This window comes from Paroedura picta, chromosome 16, assembly GCF_049243985.1.
Source record: "Paroedura picta isolate Pp20150507F chromosome 16, Ppicta_v3.0, whole genome shotgun sequence".
NCBI classification, from domain to species: domain Eukaryota; kingdom Metazoa; phylum Chordata; class Lepidosauria; order Squamata; family Gekkonidae; genus Paroedura; species Paroedura picta.
Genome location: NC_135384.1, coordinates 20,151,959 through 20,173,972, shown reverse-complemented (window position 1 = coordinate 20,173,972; position 22,014 = coordinate 20,151,959). Strand labels below are relative to the sequence as shown.

Sequence of the window (22,014 nt, the reverse complement as noted above, 5' to 3'; positions counted from 1 at the left end):
AAGGCACTCCGTTTGGTCTAGCAGCCATTCCCTGAAATACACAACTCAAGAGTCTGTCTTCTAGTCTAAAGCCACTTGTTGGCTTGGACCCAGCAACGCACAAGCAGAAGCATAAGTGGATGTAGCACAGTTCTCCTTGTGCAAGATCTTTGTGCGGCTTTCTATATATTGCAAAGCCCAAAAATTGGTACCACAAGACCAGCTGGTGCAGGTGGAAATACAACTCTGACCTGCCACTAGTGGCTTCCACCATTTGTGGAAGAATACCAAAAAGTGGAAGTATGGCTCTAGTTTAACCCAATGTCTGGTGTTCGGTTTTATCAGAAAACGGCACACATTTAGAGGGCAACAATCTGACAATCATCCCATTTTTTAAAAAATGGGAAGGAGATTCAGAAGAGTGTTTCAAAATTTCTTTTAATCTGCCCAAAGCACATACTGATTAGTGAATATGAAGGAAAACACAGCAGCCAGTTCTTAGTCACTGACAAGGGAAAGGCAGATGAAAAGTCGTGTAGTCTTGAGTTGAATGGCCTTTGATTCTAGAACAGCACTGTGGACAAGTACACAGAAAACAGAGCACATGCAAACAAATTTTGTTGGCCTGCTGAAATGGATTCCTGAGAAGAAAACAAACATTCCTGCCAGTCTCTGTCTTGGGAGTGCGCAGACACCTCATTTCCCACACAGGTCTAGCTGGATAATTTTATGTACATCCAACGCCAAGGGTACAATGCTGACAGGCACACAACAACAAGAAGCCCCTCCAAGCAGGCTCTTCTCCCCACAGCAGAAATAGAAGGAGGCTGGGCATGCTAGAAGAAATGCAGATATGCCCACAGCAAGGAATTTGGGAGCGATTCTGGATGCTTCCTTTTCAATGGAAGTCCAGGTCACAGGGGTAGCGCGCATGACATTTTACTATCTTTGCCAAGTGAGGCTACTAGCACCCTACCTGCCTCTGGACTGCCTGGCCACAGTGATCCACACAACGGTCACCCTAGACTGGACTTCCGTCACTTGCTCTACACTGGCCTACCCTTGTCATTGAACCGGAAACTCCAGCTGGTGCAACATGCAGCTGCTGGGTCCTCACTGGTATACCTTGGAGGACCCATATCCAACCAGTGCTGAGGCAGCTCCATTGGTTACCAGTCAATGGCCCAGACCAAGTTCAAGGTTCTGGTTTTGACCTTTGAGGCCATTCACGGCTTGGGCTCTGCCTACCTGAGGGACTGCTTGTTTCCTTATGGCACCCTGTAAGGCAATTTGCTCAGCGGGTACTAATTTGTCAGAGGTCCTTGGCCCCAGAGAAGTACGCCTGGCCTCGACCTGGGCCAGGGTCTTTTTGGTCCTGGCCCCAACCTGGTGGAATGAGCTCCTGGGAGAGCTAAGAGCCCTGACGGAGGTGTCACAGTTCCACACGGCTTGTGAAATGGGGCTCTTCCACCAGGTCTTCGGTTGAGGCCAGGTTAAGATCAAGGGGCCCTCCTCAGGCTCTGCTATACCATTGGGCGAATCCCTTGATTGATGGCTGTGCGAGGTAGGAAGGTTTTTGCCTTCTTGGTACGTTGGGGATAGAGTTGTTTTTAGGGGATTGGGTTTTTTAGCTAATTTGTAAACAAGTGGCGGTATGGAGGGATCAGGGTATGGAGAGGGAGGAAGAGTCTGTTGCTTCTCAGCCTGCCCTCCCTTCAGCAGCCTCCTGCCCCCAAGAGGGCAAGCTGCTTGCATCAGCACCTCGCAGCACACAGACTGCATTCGCGAGAGGGTGATCGCGGCTAGAGAATTGGTTACTATGATTCTATGATCTGCCCGCGTCCAATCGTCTGGCACTTCACTTCTTCTTCAAGACTGTCAAAAATAAAAAGCAACCAGCCTGTCGGAAATTACATCCACAAGTTCTTTCAGTACCCTTGGATGCAATTCACCTGGCCCAGAGGACTTAGTTTCATTTTAAAAAACAAGATGTTTATGGACTATCCATACAGAGATCCTAGACTGAAGGTCCCACCCCTCATCACGCAATAAGATCTTGTTGAGTACAATTTCCTTCGGAAGACTTAGAAGGAATCTCTTCATCACCTGTTACTTTCACTTCCTTGTCCCCACAATGGTCCTACCAAGTACACTCATTCTTACTGTGAACATAACTAAAGAAATCAAATCAAAAACTGCAAAGGCATTCCCCACCCCTCCTAAGTTTCTCTCTAGTTCTAGGGGCTGGGGGTGGAATCTGGATGTTTTGAGACTTGCAAAACTTGTTGCATCTTTTGGACTCTCTAATATAATAAAATAAAAAGCAACCAGCCTGATTCTGTAGGGATTTAGGAGCCAACCCTAGCCTGGATAGCCTAGACTCGCCTGATCTCAGCCAGAAGCAGGACTGGCCCTGGACAATATTTGGATGGGAGACCTCCAAGGAACACTAGTGTTTTGTCTCAAAGGCAGGAAATGGCAAACGTCCTCTGAACGTCTTGCCTTGAAAACCCTCATTCTACGTTAGCTGTGACTGAATGGCCCTTCCCAGCACCACAGAAGGCATGGTAGTTCATGGAGAAGCAGTTAAGATGCACTGTTCTTTGTTCTTCCTCTTCATTCATAGGAAGGGGGCCTGAAGGTGGAGAAGCACTTTGTGGTCTATTTCTCAGGGACTTCAAATGCCTGAATCCTAATCAGCAAAGGTCATGATTTTCTGAAATCTCATTTCAAAGAACTCTTGTGCTAATGTCACCTCCTCTGTGCCAGAGCACCCTAAACACGGAAGCACCTCATTTTTAGCCCAAACAGCCAGCCTGATGAAGACAGTATCTAGAAATCCCTCTTTACAAGTTAAAAAGCACACACAAAGAAAAACAATAATTAAAAAAATAACAGAACCAAGTTAGAGTCCAATGGCACCTTTAAGGCCAGCAAAGTTTAATTCTTATGAAGATATCTGAGGAAGTGTGCATGCACACGAAAGCTTATCCGCAGGAGGTGCTACTGGATTTTCTTCTGTTGCTTCCTATCAAGTTACTGATGTGAATTGATCTTTAAAAAAAATAGGTAGCTGTATCTGTCACCAGGCCTATAGCTTCTCGTGTTGTTTTCATTTTTAATTTTTAACCCGCCGCTCCCAGCAAGCTGGCTCACGGTGGGTTACATCATTTTACACTTTTTGTGGGTTCTCAAGTTCCTCAGTAAATTGTTGAGGAGGGGATGAGAGGTGTCTTCCTCAGAACGTTACCTGACTCCTTTATTCCTACTAATTAAGGTAAATGGGATTGCAGCCTGTAGCCTGAAACTTGGGCTCAGATTACCTGATCTACAGGAAATATCAATCTGTAAGCACTGTCCCAGAGGAAGACACCATGGCAGGAATGAGCCTTCAGAATTGTTCCAAGTGTGGTATAGTGTTTAAGACTGGTGGCCTCTAATCTGCAAACCTGGATTTGATTCCCCACTCCTCCACATGAACTCCCTCAGCTCCACCTGCCATGCAAGGTGCCTGTTATGGGGAGAGGAAGGGAAGGCAAATGTAAGTTGTTTTGAACCACATGACACCTGCTGGGTGACCTTGGGCCAGTCACAGTTCTGTCAGAGAGGGAGAGGAAGGGAAGGCAATTGTAAACTGCTTTGAGACTCCTTAGGACAAAAGAAAGCAGAATATAAAAACCAACTCTTCTTCTTCCCAGGGTTTCCAACGATCCAGCTTCCTCCAGGGTGAAGGGCAAAGCATCAGGGGCTTCCCTTTCTCATAACTTTCCTCAAAGGACATCTCTATGGCAGAGCATTGGGAAAACAGCTCTTTGTTCACCTGAACTAGGTGCAGGATGAGCCCTTCCTTTCCCATCATGTTATGCTGGAAAAAACCCAACAGTTGGTTAATCCAATCACTGGGCTTGGCCGCAGCCTGTATAGATACAGCAGATCATGGAAGAGTGAAAGCTGGAAGCTTTTTGCTGTAGGAAGCTACTTCTACCCTGCCACGTTTGTAGATCACACTGGCTATAACAGTATCATATTGCCTGAAAAGATCTTAAGTCAATGATTCCGTGGCTTAAATCTTGTGAAGTTCTCAAAAGGTCCAGGTTTTTTAGTGGTCTCACCCCTATTATGACTCATCTAGGCGCTCCTGAGTTCATAAGCAAACAAGAGTCCAATTTGAATCCTGCTTCTGGCTACCCAAGCTGGCAGCGGAGATCCAGCCTCGCCCTCTGCAGGATACCAGGCAGCATCAGGAAGCCAGATGCCCTCTCCCCGACTGAATGGGCAAGAGGCAACAACCCACAGCCAGAGGTAACATTAGCTTAAACCCAACTGTCAATCACAAACTCTTGGTTGTTAGAAGACGGAGATCCACTGGGCCTTCCCTGATAGCGGGGAGGGTGGGGGGACGAATACAGGCGCAATTCTGGAGTTTGAAGAAAACCCATTTTCTTCATTTAGCTGCCAAGGATGGAAGAACAAAACATTTGCAAAATGCCATAAAAACAAACCGGAAAAATATAAATAGGAGATTTAAAAATAAATCGGAGTCATCTTTTCTTTTCCCAGCAACCCCATCCCCGCCCCAGAGCCAGCACTGCAATCTCTGGCCTCCGACAAGGCCTGGTCTCAGCCATCTGTGGCCAAGATGACGGAGGCCCCAAAGATGCCAACGTTCTGCCCAATCAGCTTCATCTGGTTCCAGAACTCGACCCTGCGGGAGTCATGCCAATATCCCAAGTTGCCGTCAATCAAGAGGACCACCAGCGGGAGGATGACCGACAGGATCTGGGCCGCCAGAGTGACATAATAACCAGACAGGAAGGAGAGAGCCAGGATGCCGTAGAGAATGAAGAGAAGCTGTAAGGCGATTTCACCGCCGGGAATGCCGCTGAGATAGGCCTGCCGTTCTTCCTTGCTGTGCTGAAGGGAGTAGGCCTGGAAGGGGATAAAGGAAAGGGGAGAAGCCAGGGTGAACCTCTGCGGATGTCTCTCTGCTTGCATAATTGCTGCACAAATTTATTTATTCAGCAAATGCATACACTGAAATGATCCATGCATCAATGAGAACAGTTATGGGAAAACATATCAAGTTTGCAGCTTCACTAGGTGCTGGAAAATTAGTATAAAACATTTTTAGATGGTATATAACTCCAAAGGAGTGTACAAAACTCAAAAGGAAAATGCTGGAAATAGCAAGACATAGATGGAACTTTCTTTCATATTTGGTGTTTTTTCAAAAAGCAAAAAGATATTGGAAGGAAATATGTGGGGGGAAATGCAGAATATATTAACGTTCAAATTCCCTAAGGAAGCCAAGGTATTAGGTATACTGCCTAACAAGTCACCAAAAATTGTGGAAGTAATATTTAAATATATGGTGACAACAGCTAGAATTATCTAAGCAGCAAAACAGAAACTAGATGACTGTCCATGCTTAGAAGAATAGGAAAATAAACTTGCCAAATATGCTATAAATGAATGAACTGGGAGGGGTGGGTCCCAGTGAAGAGACAAATATAGCATAGTACAGACGCACTGGGAAACCAATAAGGCAATAAAAAATATCCAAATTGGACTTCAGTTTCAGTTATTCTTTCATTCTTATTTCATACAATGCGTTTTGCCTACAGCTTTTTCAAGGGACGGCTTTTTATATTTAAGGACCAACTTCAGCTTATTAAGAAATCTCTTGACAGAGTATAAGATCATACAGTAGCTAAACTTAGCTTGTGGCGTTTCAGACGTCTGAACACTGCACACTGTCCGGGCGTGGGGGAGGAAAGGTTTGGAGGAAGGCTTCCCGTTCAACTCAGCTGGCTTAGAGGAACTCTGCCAATAGACTTAGGACGCTCTTCAGCCAAGTTCAATATCAGGCAGAGAGTTAAGAGACATAACAGAGTGCCCCCCCCCATACATGTTTAATTTTTGTTAGGTTTAGATCTATTTTTTAAAGATGTCTCTCCCCAGTGGAAACTCAAAGGAGCTCACAACATAATCCTGACCCCCCATTTCAACCTCACCATCCTGTGAAGCAGGTTATGCTAAGAATGTGTCACCCAGGAAGCTTCCTGGCAGAGCGGAGGATCTGAACGTGGGTCACCCTGATCCTAGTCCGACACTCTAGCCTGCTACACTCCGCACTGTTTTGTGACTAGTAAATGATCCTACCAAATGAGTAAACTAATTAGACAGCCACTGAGTAATTAGATAAACAGAAAGCCTATCTGAAGACTAGATGGCGTCACAGAAAACCCACAAATACAGTACTTTGTTTTAAGCCATCTATTTTTTGTGTGTTTTTTTTTAATTTCCACAGAGCTGCAGATTTCCCCAACTGCCTCGCAGAAGCCTGCAGGCAGGACTCACCTGTCTGTTAAATGATCCAAACAAAGAAGCCCTTGACCCCTAAAGCAACACTTTCATTTTGGGGATAGGATGATGCTGCCTGAGCTACTTGTGAGTCCTTACCACACAAATGAGGTAGATGCCAATGAAAACCTGTCCAGTGGACTGCAGTGACCTGTTCCGGGGTTTTTGGCGGTAGATCTCTCCAGCTCCACTTGCCAAGACCAGGAAGCCGCCAATAATGGCTATTGTCCGCGAATACATCCTGACCTACCGGGGGTGGGGGGAAAAGTGAGGGGGAGGCACAAAATGCAGGAGCCAGTTAGCACAGTAAATTCTAAGATCAGAATATGAAGGCTCAAATATGCCGTTTTCTGTATCTAAAACTTTCATTATTGTCACAGGGGGGAAGAGAGAAAGAGAGCATGTTTCTCCTTCAGTCAACAGAAGATTCGCATTTCATTTTAAGCCTGTTTGGGAAGAAATCAAAGACCCCCCCTTTTTTGACACAAGACAAAAATGGAGATGAAAATTAAAAGATTGGAGTTACCAAATTCATCAGAAACACAAGCACAATGGCTAGTGTACAGAAGGTCACCCTGGCATTTGGAGGGGTGTATGCATGTTGTATCATAACACACACACACAAGGAAAGGTAACAAGCATTGCAACCATAAAGAGAAACCTATCATACAGTCTACAGAAATAAGTTTAGCTTGGTGTAGTGGTTTAGAATAGCAGCCTCTAACTTAGAGGAACAGGTTTGATTCCCTACTCCTCCATGTGCAGCCACCTTGGGCCAGTCAGAGCTCTCTCAGCCTCACCTCCCTCACAGGATGTCTGTCATGGGGAGAGGAAGGGTAGGCAATTGGAAGCCACTTTGATACTCCTTCAGGTACAACCCCCCCCTCCCAGCTCTTCTTATTAACAGACTACCATTCAGCTACAAAGTCCCTAGCTGGGGAACCCAGGCAAGAGGGTGCTGTTTCAGTCTTCCAGCTTGTGAGCTTCCTAGAGATGGCTCGCCGGCCAGTTTGGACAGATTGCTGGATTGGTCTGATCCAGGATGGCTCTTCTTATAAAAGCATCAAAGGAGAGAGAGTTTCTGCAGTTGTCTTTTTTCTTTGGGTTTCCCTTGTATTGATCTCTGTAAGCCAGGGGTAGTCAAACTGCGGCCCTCCAGATGTCCATGGACTACAATTCCCAGGAGCCCCCTGCCAGCATTCGCATTGTAGTCCATGGACATCTGGAGGGCCGCAGTTTGACTACCCCTGCTGTAAGCTGACGTCAAATTTGCGCTTCACTTTCTGTATATCTTGTCTCCGAATGGCAATAATGAGGACTGATTGTGCATCTTGCCTTTCACATCTACTTTGGAGGTGTGGGCAGCTGATCCTGCTTTCCATGAGCGCCTAATAACACAACTGCCTACTAAAGCAATAAAAAAGGAACATGCCTCCTCTCCCCTTTTCTCCCATAACAGCCAGCAGGTGCAAAACCCCTACCAGACATTTAAAAATCCTCCCCCCCCTTTCCTTCCTCCCTCTCCCATAGGAAAGACGGCCAAACATTCCCCACTTCCATTTGCTGTGCAGCTCATCTCCCCCCCCCCAACCCTTCTCAGGAGCAATGCCAATTAACAAAGGGCTTGGAAAAAATGGTGCCTGCTTGCATGTTCCTTTGATGTGTGCTCCTTCAATCAAGCATTCTGTGGCCTCAATTGCTCCCCTTCCCCCCATACAGTGTTTGTAATTTTATTTAGAGCCTCAGTTGACAATCCCACATTGTAAGGAAAGATTGCTCCCCCCCCCCCCCCCCAGCCGTGCCAGGGGACTGGGAAGAATTCCCCAACCCTTTCAAACCCAAACAGGAGCTCTTCTAATGGATTTCTCTTCCCCCCCCCCCCCAATAGGAGCTGCCTTCCAGCTGTGCCTGGGACTGGGAAAGACTTGAAAACTCGAACAGGAGCATATCTGCTGGTGGGGGGGGGGGTCCTTCTGTTCCCACCCCCTACCAAAGCTGGTTGCCGGGACTTCACAAAATAATTCAGTTGTTACAATTCCTCCTTTCCTCTTAGATTACTTTTGACGGAAAGAGCCTAAAGGAGTCACTCTGCTTGGAGAGAGAGTTCAGAGGGGAAGGGGTGGGTGGGAGCTCTGTCGCAATGCACTTGTGTTACAACAAAACAGCTGCTCAGCTTGGGAACGCAGTGCAACCAGAAAGGGAAGGAGGAGGTGGCTGGGAGAGGGGATTCAATGCAGCACCAAGGCAGGTGGGACATAGGAGCCGAATTATGTTGTAACAATCAAGTTCAATTTTTTTTTAAAAATTCAGCAGGGAGGGGGATGGGCGGAGACGGGCAGCATTAGTCAGATCTCAGACTTCATCATTTGCGGTGCGAAACAGTGGAGGAAACCAACGCCACTCTTCTGAGCTCCCACTTTAAGTTACTTAGGGAATTGGGGGGGGGAACAGTTTTTGCAGCATTCCTAAAACATGCAGCAAACAGCATTCGGTGATGCACCTGGATCCCAAGATTTCTGTGTGGAATGCTGTTAATTCCGTGAGCATTAAGAGGGCCATTGCGTCATTTTGCCCCACTGTGGAAAGGGTCAGAGAGAGAAAGCACAATCCATTTATCCCAGCAAAATCACTGATATTCACTTAAAGGTAAAGGTAAAGGTATCCCCTGTGCAAGCACCGAGTCATGTCTGACCCTTGGGGTGACGCCCTCTAGCGTTTTCATGGCAGACTCAATACGGGGTGGTTTGCCAGTGCCTTCCCCAGTCATTACCGTTTACCCCCCAGCAGCAAGCTGGGTACTCATTTTACCGACCTCGGAAGGATGGAAGGCTGAGTCCACCTTGAGCCGGCTGCTGGGATTGAACTCCCAGCCTCATGGGCAAAGCTTTCAGACGGCTGCCTTACCACTCTGCGCCACAAGAGGCTTTGATATTCACTTGCAAGACACTAAAAAAGGTAAAGGTATCCCCTGTGCAAGCACCGGGTCATGTCTGACCCTTGGGGTGACGCCCTCTAGCGTTTTCATGGCAGACTCAATACGGGGTGGTTTGCCAGTGCCTTCCCCAGTCATTACCGTTTATCCCCCAGCAGCAAGCTGGGTATTCATTTTACTGACCGCGGAAGGATGGAAGGCTGAGTCAACTACAAGTACATGAACACGTGAATTTGCCTTATACTGAATCAGACCCTTGGGCCATTAAGATCAGTACCAGTACAGGTAGCAGCTCTCCAGGATCGTAAATTGCTGGTCCTAACTGCAGATGCTGTGGATTAAACCTGGGACCGTCTGTGTGCCAAGCTGATGCTCTGCCACTAAGCCACAGACCCTGAGCATGCTGGACAATCCCTGCCTTTGGAAAAACTGCAAGGCTAGAAAGTTCTTTCATGTCCCCTAGGAGCTGGTTCCACTAAAGAGTGGCCACCAAGAATGCCTGAGTCTGGGCTTGTGAACCTCCATGGAAGAACTATTAATAACTCCCCCTGGTCTGATGAAATTGCCTCAAAGCTGGCTGGAAAAACAGAAAGAGGAAATAGAAAGGAGAGCAGTGAAGACAGAAGGAATGATAAAAGAAAGAGTAGAAAAAGAAAGTCAACAGAGTGAAAGAGGGGAAGAAAGGAAGCTGAAAAATGGACAAGGCAGAAGACTGGAAGGGGTCAAGTAGCAGGGAGATGCCAGGAAATATACTGGCAGGTACCACAGTGCCCACAATGCTATGCTGGTGATCACTGGACACCTTCCCTGACTGGAAGCAATTCTACAGCAACTAAAGCAATGATGTCTGTGTGGCTTCTTTGTTATTCCCTGCTGGTGAAATCAATGTAATCTGGGAAAGAGGCACACACCCTCTCAGATACAGCCTGATATGAGAACCAAGGGCTTCCTCACCTTCAGCCAGTCTCCATAGTGTGCGTAGGCACCAAGATACGTTGCGTATGTGCTGATAGCCAGTTGTAGGGCAGCCCCCAGGGCAAACCACCGGCGCTTCACTCCAAAGGACATGAAGCTGGCACACAGAACCGCAGCCCCCATGTCAAAGTAGAGGTAGGGGACCTGGATATCTGGTTTCCTGGGCAAAGAAAAAAGGCAAAATGTTAATATTAGGAGGGAGGGAGGGAGGGAAGAAATACAAGCCTCTACTACATGTGGATTTCAGTCCAAGGACTCCAGTTGCAGGCAGCTTTTCTCACTTAGAAAAAGAAGAAGAGTTGGCTCTTCTATGCCGCTTTTCTCTACCCGAAGGAGGCTCAAAGCGCCTTCCCTTTCCTCTCCCCACAATAGACACCCTGTGGGGTGGGTGAGGCTGAGAGAGCCCTGATATCACTGCTCAGTCAAAACAGCTTTATCAGTGCCGTGGCGAACCCAAAGTCACCCAGCCGGCTGCATGAAAACTCTGAGCTCTACTTGTGGTGGAAAGATCTGCCATCTCACAGCCAACTTACAGTGACCCATTCAGGTTTTCAAGGCAAAAGGTGGTTTTGCCAGTGCATAGCAATTCTGGACTTCCATGGTGGTCTTCCATCCAAGTACTGACCAGGAATGACCCTGCTTAGCCTGCAAGATCTGACAAGATCAGGTTAGCCTAGCATCTCTAAGTCAGGGGGTCATCTCTAAGTCAGTCAGAGTCTTTTAAATCGATTACAGAGATCACAGATTCATTACACAGGCTGGGGAACTCCCCACTTCATGATGTTGAGAACTTAGAAAGGTTTTAGGAAGACTTAGTTGTTCTGGGTCTGGGCCCTGGAGAAACTTAGAATCATAGAATCATAGAGTTGGAAGGAACCTCATGGGTCATCTAGTCCAACTCCCTGCACTATGCAGGACACTCACATCCCAATCGTTCATCTACTGTCACCTGCCACCCCCTTGAGCCTTCACAGAATCAGCCTCTCCGTCAGATGGCTATCCAGCCTCTGTTTAAAAATTTCCAAAGATGGAGAACCCACCACCTCCCGAGGAAGCCTGTTCCACTGAGAAACCGCTCTAACTGTCAGGAACTTCTTCCGGATGTTTAGATGGAATTTCTTTTAAATTAATTTCATCCCATTGGTTCTGGTCTGTCCCTCTGGGGCAAGAGAGAAGAACTCTGATCCATCCTCCATATGGCTCCCTTTTAAATACTTGAAGATGGTTATCAGATCCCCTCTCAGTCATCTCCTCTCTAGGCTAAACAGACCAAGCTCCCCCAACCTTTCTTCAAACGTCTTGGTCTCCAAACCCCTCACCATCTTTGTTGCCCTCCTCTGGACACGTTCCAGGTTTTCAACATCCCTCTTCAACTGGGGTGCCCAAAACTGAACACAGTACTCCAAGTGAGGCCGAACCAGAGCAAAGTGGTTCCATCACCTCCCGTGATCTGGACACAATACTGCATTTGATACATCCCAAAATCCTATTTGCCTTTTTAGCCACTGAGTCACACTGCTGACTCAGGTTCATTGTATGGTCTACTAAGACTCCTAGATCCTTTTTGCACATGCTACTGCCAAGACGAGTCTCCCCCATCTTATAGTGGTATATTTGGTTTTTCCTACCTAAATGCAGAACTTTACATTTGTGCCTATTGAATTTCATTTATTCAGTTTAGCCCACTTCTCGAGCCTATCAATATCATCCTATATTCTGTTGCTGTCTTCAGTTGTGTTTACTACTCCACCAGTTTAGTATCATCTGCAAATTTAATAAGTATCCCCTCTAATCCCTCATCCAAATAATTTATAAATATGTTGAACAACACAGGCCCCAGGACAGATCCTTGGGGTATTCCACTTGTCACTCTTTTCCAAGAAGATGCTGAACCATTAACAAGTACCCTCTGGGTACGATTTGTCAACCAGTTATTGATCCACGTGACAGAATTAGGATCCATACCGCATTTTACCAACTTGTGAACAAGAATATCATGTGGAACCTTATCAAAAGCATTACTGAAATCCAGATAAACTATGTCCACAGCATTCCCCTGATCCAGCAAGGTAGTCACTTTCTCAAAAAAGAAGATAAGTTTGGTCTGACATGACTTGTTCTTGTGAAACCCATGCTGAGTCTTAGAAATCACAGCTCTCAGTTCCAAAATTTTGCCAGCTTGCATACTATCCATCTCCTCTTCTTTGCCAAGGATCTGGCACTGGGCAAAGCATTTTTTTGTATTTTTAGAAAATTCTATTTTGAGACATTTTAATGCTTATGACCTATATAATTATAATTATAGGGCCTTTGGGAAAGGGCAGCATATAATAATAACAACAACAATAAACAGCAGCAGCCACAGTAATTTTATTCTAAAAAGAAGGAAATAATAATCTTTGATAATTTCCTCCTTGGATGCTCCACTGGGACTTCAAGCCCCAAACACTGATAACCTACTGATTACTGATTATTCCTCTTTTGTTTCCCTTTCCTCAAGATAAAATGGAGGAGGGGAAGCCAAAATCTGGGAGTCCTTGGAGAAAGCCACAATTAAAAATGCACTAAATAAAGTGATACAAGTAGCTGTCACTCAATCTCCCCATTTTGTCCTTCAACCCCCACAATTCTCTTCACAAACTTCTGTATATCTTTTTTGCTCATCCTGCTCATCCCAAACTCCCACCCAAGCTATAATTCTCATAAGAAGAGTCATGCTGGATCTAAGGATGCCAGTCTCCAGGTGGGACCTGAAGTTCCCCTGGAATTATAGCTCATCTCCACGCGACAGAGATGGCTGCTTTAGAGGGTGGACTCCATAGCATTATCCTCCACTGAGGTTCTGCCCACTCCGGCTCCAGCCCCAAAGTCTCCAGGTATTTCCCAACCCAAAGCTGGCAACCCTAACTGGATCTGATCAGTGGTTCATCTAGTCCAACAGATGTTTCTCTAACTTCATTCATACCCCACATTTCTTCCCAGAGGGGACCAGAAGCAATTTACATTGCCAGCCTCTACATTTTATCCTCACAACTATCCTGAAAGGTAGGTGCTGTGTCTGTAGACCTGCCGAGGACTGAGTTTGAGGTCCAAGGCAGGATCATAATCTTGCACGGTAATCAGCCCGTGTGTGGCTAGATCCCGACTGCAGGATCCAGTCAGTTTAACTGAAACTGACCAACAGTGTGCACTGGCGGGAAGATCTATTGTGCTGTATCTTTAAATTATAATAAAATTCAAGTTACCTGAGAACAACTCATACCCTACCTGATTGTCCACTCTCTCCTGGAGGGATAATGGTGGGTCTGCCCACCCCCAGCATACTCCACCTTCTTCCTGCTGGAAAAGGAGCTAGCAGCCCCATCTGATAGCCCACTTCCCAAAAACAAGTTGGGCCAGGGGGATGGGGAGGTTGGGAGGGCAAAAGAGGTTCAGCTTAGAGTCCAGGCCCAGGCCACTGAGCACGGCTTCTATGCCCACCAGAGATAATGGGGGTGGGGTATGTGAGAAGGGGTCCAAACCCCATGGGACCAAGGACTTCCCGCCTGATTCGGCATGTCACCTTGGCTCCCTTTCACCCATCTACAAATGGCCAGGCCAAGTGTATAATAAAAAGGTAAAGGTATCCCCTGTACCTTTGTGCTCTCCCAAGTTGGGGGGGGGGGTGGGAGACGCAGGAAAGCCTGCCCTCCAGCCCCAAAGGGCTCTGCACCTCCCTGAGAGAGAGACCATGGAAGATGGAGAAAATGTCGCTCACGGGCCCCACAGGGTCAAGAGGTGATATTGGGTGCTCATCCGTGTGCAAGCCTCCCTTGCCTCCTGAAATTCTATAATTCCTTTTTGGCCAGCAAGGCCATGGTTGCTGATTCACTGCACTGGTTCTTGGACAAGAAAACTCCCTGGGTCTGGGGCCCCGCACAACAGACCGCCTGCACCTCCGTCAAGCGCCTACTCTCATCGGACAGCATCCATGCTCAGTTTGACAAGGGCAAGCCAGTCATTCTCCCTTGCAACATCTCCCAGCACAGCACTGGCACCATGCTCAGCCACTGCCTTCCCAATGGCTGCAAAGCCCAGTAGACTTCTAATCCTGGACCTTATCCTCACCAGAATGCAACCGGCAAGGGGGTGCTTGCCATAGTCTCTGGAGTTAAAAAAAGCACCACTGCAACCATGGGAGTCAGCCAAGAATCTCTGGCCCCACCAGCACATCAGCTTCACAGGCCTGCTTCAGGGACACACATTCCTGTTTGTCATGGACTGATTCTCCAAATGGCTGGAAGTGATTTCAGTCTTGGCCAAGACCTCATCTCTGGTCATCTGCCCCCCGCAATGCCTGTTTGCAACCCATGGGTTGTCCCTGACTATGGGACTCAGTTCATCTCATCAGAGTCCAAGGACTTCCCACCTGATTCGGCATGTCACCTTGGCTCCCTTTCACCCATCTACAAATGGCCAGGCCAAGTGTATAATAAAAAGGTAAAGATATCCCCTGTGCAAGCACTGGGTCATGTCTGACCTTTGGGGTGATGCCCTCTAGCGTTTTCATGGCAGACTCAATACGGGGTGGTTTGCCAGTGCCTTCCCCAGTCATTACCGTTTACCCCCCAGCAAGCTGGGTACTCATTTTACCGACCTCGGAAGGATGGAAGGCTGAGTCAACCTTGAGCCGGCCGCTGGGATTGAACTCCCAGCCTCATGGGCAGAGCTTTCAGACTGCATGTCTGCTGCATTACCATTCTGCGCCACAAGAGGTTCTTCCAAGTGTATAATAAGTACTACCAAAGACACTCTTTCCTGGATGCCACAGGTACCAACGGCTCATGAACCTCCTTGCCTGTTAGCACATCACCCCGATGTCCACCACCACCACCAGGAAGAGCCCAGTGGAGCACTGGCAACCGTCCTAGCCAGGCTTCACCTGGACCATGATGCCTCCAGGCCACCCAGCCAGATGGAGATGGCCACCCCTCAGACAGTCACATGCTCCACTGACTAGGTACAGCGGAGCGATCACGTCCCTGCCTGCTTTGAGGAACAGCCAGCCCAACTCCACCAGCAACAGTTATCACTGAAGACCTGCCACCTCCTGCCCCAGTTCTGGCCCCTCAAGAGCACCCGGCTACCAAGCCAGTGCCCAGCATTCCGGCAGCTCAGCCTGCGTCCCAAGAACCCACTGGACCACAGGTCCACACAAATGCACACCACACCCCAGTCCCTCCAGGACTTTGGACACCAGCTACTCAGTGACTATCTTGGGGCAGGAGGGGTGTTGTGCAGACCTGCCCAGGACTGTTCTTAAAGCCCAAGGCAATCAATGAATGGCTGGATCCCAACTGCCGGATCCTGTAAGTTTGAACCAAAACTGACCAATAGTGTGCACTGGTGGGAAGATCTATTGTGCCCTACTGTATTTAAGACAGGGCTGGTGGAGGGATTCTCTAGTTCAGTTTTAGTTCTCTGTACTATCAATCATGACTCCTGGTCTCTGAGCCCATTGATCTAACAGGAGATTAGTTTGAGTGTGAGACTGGCCCAAGTTCAACCTCAAGTTCAACCTGAGCCATATGGGAGGACGGAATAAAAATCTAATAATAAAATAAATAAATAAAAGTGGGGATTTTAACACGTGACTCCCAGAAACTACACTGCTTTGGCTCAAACGCTCCCTCCCTCCTTTACAGTCCCGTCCCAACTCCACTTTTTCAGACTCACGCCTATCATGCCCCCCCTCCCCGCAGTACGGATCCAACTCCCCTCCTGGCATTCTGCACATGCTTAGAGGCTCCTGTCCCCACGCTGGTTCACCTGCGGTGCTCGGCGCGCTCCGCATTGAGGAGGAGGCTGCTGAAGCAGTGCCAGAAAGGGAAACGCGTGAGCAGCACCGACCCCACTCGCATCAGCAGCCGCAGCGCCCCGCGCCGCCTCCGCCCCAAACCTCCACCGCCCGCCGCCATCTTGCTGCAGGGCGAAGCTCCCGGCGCCCCGCCCTCCCGCCAGGCGGCTCGCTCGTGGTCCGGCGGGACGTCACTCCGGCTGGGTGCGCGAGCCAAAGCTGCTCGAGTGGCAACTCCTTCAGCGGCGCGCGGGGTTCCCTCGCTTCTTTGGAGACTTTTCGTTCCGCTAGCTGTCAGATCAGCGCCACGTTGTATTTTCCTGGCTCCGAAAGCATCCAGATGTCTGGGCTCTCCGCTTATACAAGCTGATATTCATCAGGTGAAGTTTTTTTCTTCTTCTCAGCGTTATGGTTGTCAGGAAAGGAACTCGCACTAGCGCAAAAAATGGACTTCCCCAATGATCGCCGCCGTCTTTTGCTCCCTTTTATATCCTGCATTTTCCTCAGCCTCGTACGATCTTCGACTATCAATTTTTATAGAATTGCTGCCTTCGCTGGAGGATGGGAAATTGTATCTAGTGCACGAAAACTCCTGACACACATATCAAAAGATCCTGCAGGTCCTGCTGTAGGTAAATACATTCAGATTTCGAAAGAATCAAACATAAACAAATCAAGACGTCTCCCTCCAGTAACCGATTATATTTTGTCAGCTTTTGCTGCAGCAGTTCTTTAATTTCTTACTACTGAATAGCCTGCCCCAGAATAACAACTACGATTGCCACCTCTGAAGATTTGGAGGGTGGAGCCAAGGGGGCAGGGCCTGGGGAGGGGAGGGACTTCAGAGGGATATTCGGCCGTAGACTCCACCTCCCAAAGTGGCCATGTTCTTCAGGGGAACCAGTCTCTATTTCCTGGAGATCTGTTACAATCCCAGTAGATCAGGGGTAGTCAAACTGCGGCTCCAGATGTCCATGGACTACAATTCCCAGGAGCCCCTGCCATCAAATGCTGGCAGGGGCTCCTGGGAATTGTAGTCCATGGACATCTGGAGGGCCGCAGTTTGACTACCCCTGCAGTAGATTGTCAGGCAGCACCTGGAGGTTGGCAGCCCCACACCCCAAATGACTGGGAAAGCAGCACTGCCTTATGCAGCTCTGGCAAGGTCATTTTCATCCGCCCATCACAGACCCCTGGTCCCCACTTCCACATTCTTATCTTGCTGTGAGTCCACTGAAGTTAACAGAAGAGCATAAGACTGCTACTGGCATTATCCCAGTCAATGTATTTTTCTAATTAAAAAAAAAAGATTGAGACACAATAATAATAATAAAAACACAGGGCGTGGAGAAATGTGACCACAACAAACCACCCAAGTTCCAGGCTTGTAGCAGGTAAGAAAGATTTTTGATAGGGGGGGGAGCCAGCCCACAAAATTTTAAAGTTAGCATGAGGGAGAGGACCCAAACTGAATACATTGCATTATATCCTAACAGGTATGTTAACTTTTATGCTGTTCTTGATCTTCTATTGCCATTTTTGTTTATAACTGTGAGGCACTAAGAACCAATTCCTCTTCTAGAAGTCTCCCCCAGCCTTTTGCCCTCAGATAGTTAACAGATGTATCTTCTATCTGGTGACAGTTGGACTGGCCCTCAACAATTGATTGTCCAAGACAGGCACAAATGACCAACACCAGAGAGATCAAGGCTTATTGCTCACCACTCCCGCCTGATCCTGGGATAAATATTTGACTGTCTAGGACAGGAACATCCCTTCTTGCTGTGCTGAAAAATATCCACTGGCCACACTGTTTCCAGCACAGTTCTAAGATTCTTACCTCTAAAGCCTCTAAACCAGGGGTAGTCAAACTGCGGCCCTCCAGATGTCCATGGACTACAATTCCCAGGAGCCCCTGCCAGCGAATGCTGGCAGGGGCTCGTGGGAATTGTAGTCCATGGACATCTGGAGGGCCGCAGTTTGACTACCACTGCTCTAAACATTTTGGACCAGGGTGCTTGAAGACAACCTCCTCCCTTTGCTCTCAAGTCCTCTGGATGAGATCTTACAACACCTGCACCCTGAAGAAGTAAAAGGAGTAACTACCAGAGTCTTTTCATTGGTGGTCTGTAGAATTGTCTACCCTTTGCAGCTTGCCTGTCACCTGCTCTTCTCTCATCTATGTGCCAGGCTAAAATACTTCTCTTTATTCAGACTTCTGACTAGGGATTTCATCTTTTATATTGGTTCTACCAATCACTGCTAGGCTGAGGACTGTTACAAGGACAAGAACACAAGAGCCCTGCTGGATCAGATCAGTGGCCCATATAGGCCAATCTCCTGTCTTAAATAGCAGTGAACCAGTTTTTCTGGAGGTCCAACAGTAGGGTGGAGGCCAAAGACTCCTTCTGAAAGGGTTTCCTGGCACTGGTATTCAGAGGTTTATTGCCTCAGTGTAGAGCAGTGGTCCCCAACCTGCGGGCCGCGGCCCGGCGCCGGGCCGCAAAGGCCATGGCGCCGGGCCGCGGCTCCCTCTCCCCGCCCCCCCCCCCGCAGTAAAAAACTTCCCAGGCCACAAGCTTGCGGCCCGGGAAGCTTCTTACTGCGGGGAGGGCGGGGAGAGGGAATCAGGGCCGGGCCGCGCCCGTGCAGGCTGTGCCCGCGCGGCCCGATCCGCGGGTGCGGCTCGCGGGCGCAGCCCGATCCGCGGGCATGGCTCGTGGGCGCGGCCCGATCCGTGGGCGCGGTCCCCGCGGCCACGGCCCGATGCCCTGCCAGTCCCCAGCCTAATAAAGGTTGGGGACCACTGGTGTAGAGGATCATTTAGATTAAGGTGACCAGATTGTCCCACTTTTGGAGGGACATCTGGGGCTACCTGGCAAATTGTAATTATGTTAAAATTAAAAATATATATTACAATACTATTTTTGCGTTCTATGCATTCTATGAAAATGTTTGTTTCTTCATATAGACCAAATTTTTAATCAAGACCCCCCCCCTCCCCGGTCAATGGTGTCCCGCTTTACCAGTGTTAAAATCTGGTCACCTTAATTTAGATAGCTAAATATTTTGTATCTTGGGTTTTTATGTTGATTTGTTTTGTTTTTTTAATTGGCTTGGCTTCTGTTGGTTTGTCTAGTTTAATGATTTTATGGTTGTTTAATCTGACCCGGGATTTTTTGTGAACTTGTTACCATGCTGCAGCCAAGATCCGCAAAAACACACCATGGAGATCCCACATCCAGCCTGCACTTCAACAACTCCTCTGGCTCCCAGATCAGGCTTAAGGTTTTGGTAGTCACCTTCAAGGCCATACGCAGTCTGGGCCCAGTGTACCTAAGAGTCTATCTGCCTATGCCCCCAAAAGAGGAGGAGGAGGAGGAGGAGAAGGAGAAGGAGAAGGAGAAGGAGAAGGAGAAGAAAAGTTGGTTCTTATATGCCGCTTTTCCCTACCCGAAGGAGGCTCAAAGCGGCTTACAGTCACCTTCCCATTCCTCTCCCCACAACAGACACCCTGTGGGGTGGGTGAGGCTGAGAGAGCCCTAATATCACTGCTCGGTCAGAACAGTTTTATCAGTGCCGTCGCGAGCCCAAGGTCACCCAGCTGGCTGCATGTGGGGGAGCGCAGAATCGAACCCGGCATGCCAGATTAGAAGTCCGCACTCCTAACCACTACACCAAACTGGCCCTATGCTCTGCCATCGCCAACTGGCTAGTGATCCCTGGCTCCAAAGGAGCACACTGGACCTCAACCAGGGCCAGAGCCTTCTTGGTCCTGGCCCCCACCTGGTGGAACAAGTTCCGCAAAGAAATCAGGGCCCTTCCTGAACTACCACAATTTCAAAGGGCATGTAAAAGGGAGCTCCTCCACCAGGCATTTGGTTGAGGTCTGCCGACTCAACAACATCTGTTGGTCTCCCAAACACCCCCTCTATGATGTGAGCCATGCTGACCTCCCATGGGTTCATGTTAAAGTTGAGAGTTGTTGTCACACTATGAATCTGTTATAGTATTTTGTTACAATTTGTCATATTCAATTTTGGAACTATTATGTTACTGTCACTAGGGTTCTATGTATATTCATGAAGTACACCACCCTGAGCCTTATGGGAGGGCGGTGTAAAAATTAAATAAATAAATAACCATTGTATTGCTACGTGGCTGACAGACTTCGTTCTCAAAGGGTCATCCTGAAGCTAAATCCTTTTTTACCTTAAAAACTCCCTTTCTGCCTCACTCTTATGACAGCCTGCCAAGAGTTTGATTATTCTCATCAACTAGACATTAGATCCAGAATCAACCAGGAGCTTCCCATTTTCCCCTCAAGTATCCTCTTTTGTTAATTCCATTACTGTGATCAGAAGACAATCACACCTTTTGTCTAAAGCCCATCCAGCCTATGTGCCTTCTCACCATGGCTGGGAAAGGGACCTAAGATCCCTTCAGTCAGGCCCCTCAGTTGCCTCTCTAGTGATCAGTTTTCCTGGTATGGATCCTGCCAGATGCCCAGTTTGAGCGCAGGTTCATCTGCATTGCTCTGCTTCTTACCCAGTGCACCCCACCTTTGCTTCATTCCCCCTTATCTAAGTGTGGTAGTGTAAATGAATATCTGTTAGTCCAGTCTATTGTTTGTCCTGTGTGTTAGACCCATGACAGCTGAATTCTTGTATTTTAATATCTGTTGTCTGCCTCCGATTCCTAAAAGGGGACTATTACCTCATAAAACATTGGCAAAAGGTATTGCTCATTACCCCCTCTTGCACAGTTATTCCCCAAATTAAAATCATTTTGGGTAACAAGCTACCTGAAGAAGGTATCTGAGATGATACTACAAATAAATGTGTAGATAGACCCATGTATTTAGAAAACAGCAGCAGGATTGCATTAATCGGTTTCTGAATTATGAACTGCCAATATTAAGAGAAAACTTTCCAGCTTGTCTGTCATGCCCTCTGTGATCTACTGCTGACTGATTGACAGCATGCGTTAAGACGGACACGTTTCCTTTAGGAATGACACCAAGTTAAGTCTGGTTCAGTTTATATATTACCATTTTCGCTATACTTCCTTCTTTGTGAAAGAAACCCCCCTTGGGGTCTTTGTACTTGTTTCTTTTTTCACATTTTCCTCAGGACAATATGGTATGTTTATATCTGTTGCACAAAAAGGTGGTATAACACAGAAACAGTACGAAAATGAGAAAAGAACCACCAATAGCAATAAAACTGAGGCAAGATATAAAATCAAAACAGAACTGTAGTAGCCGTATTGGGCCACATTATCATCACAGAGATATGGCTTCTCAAAAGACTGGATTCTAAAATGTCCCCTTAGCAGAGCCGTTTTCAACTTATTTTACCCTTGAGAAACATCTGAATCATTCTTCAGGCTTCAAGAAACCCTAGAAGTGACATGATCCTGCAGAATATGGTTGGGAAGCAGAGCTGCGGACATGTCTACCCAGGGCCCCTCCCCTTCCCACCCCCTCCAGGCCCATCATTGGCCACTGGGGGGTCATATATGGTCACATCACCCAATAAATGCACGCTTGAGACAGAACTTGCATTCACACTAAAATGTGTTCATGGTGGAATGGATTAGAATGAGTCCTATATAAAAGAGGACCTGATTAGAGTGATGTAGCAAACCTCCAAAGAATCCCATTGGCAGATAATAGGACGAGTTAATAGGATATCAGCCCAGAATATCAGGTTCTGAGGCACCCTGCATACTAAAGCCAAATATCGTAATGTGACATGATCTTCTCAAAAATCCACTTTTACCAATCAATTTCAATCTGTAAACAATTTTAACTGGGGGGCAGGAAATCCCAGGGTACCCCAATTGTAATGTGTCAGAGCCAGACAGATATGATGCCCCAAAACTCCTGCTCCTTCCAATAGCCATTCCAATCACTAAGATACTGCTT

At 47.7% G+C, this 22,014-nt stretch overlaps 1 protein-coding gene across 1 annotated transcript; it reads right to left on the bottom strand.

The window, feature by feature from the left end:
* Nucleotides 1-2,884: 2,884 nt before the first annotated feature.
* On the bottom strand, nt 2,885-16,866 carry TMEM101 (transmembrane protein 101). Its single transcript, XM_077314168.1, has 4 exons — nt 16,058-16,866; nt 10,229-10,409; nt 6,442-6,588; nt 2,885-4,908 (listed from the first exon to the last, which is right to left on the bottom strand). The coding sequence occupies exons 1-4, from the start codon at nt 16,204-16,206 to the stop codon at nt 4,600-4,602; spliced, it is 786 nt and encodes a 261-aa protein (XP_077170283.1). The 5' UTR covers nt 16,207-16,866; the 3' UTR covers nt 2,885-4,599.
* Between the last annotated feature and the right edge of the window lie 5,148 nt (nt 16,867-22,014).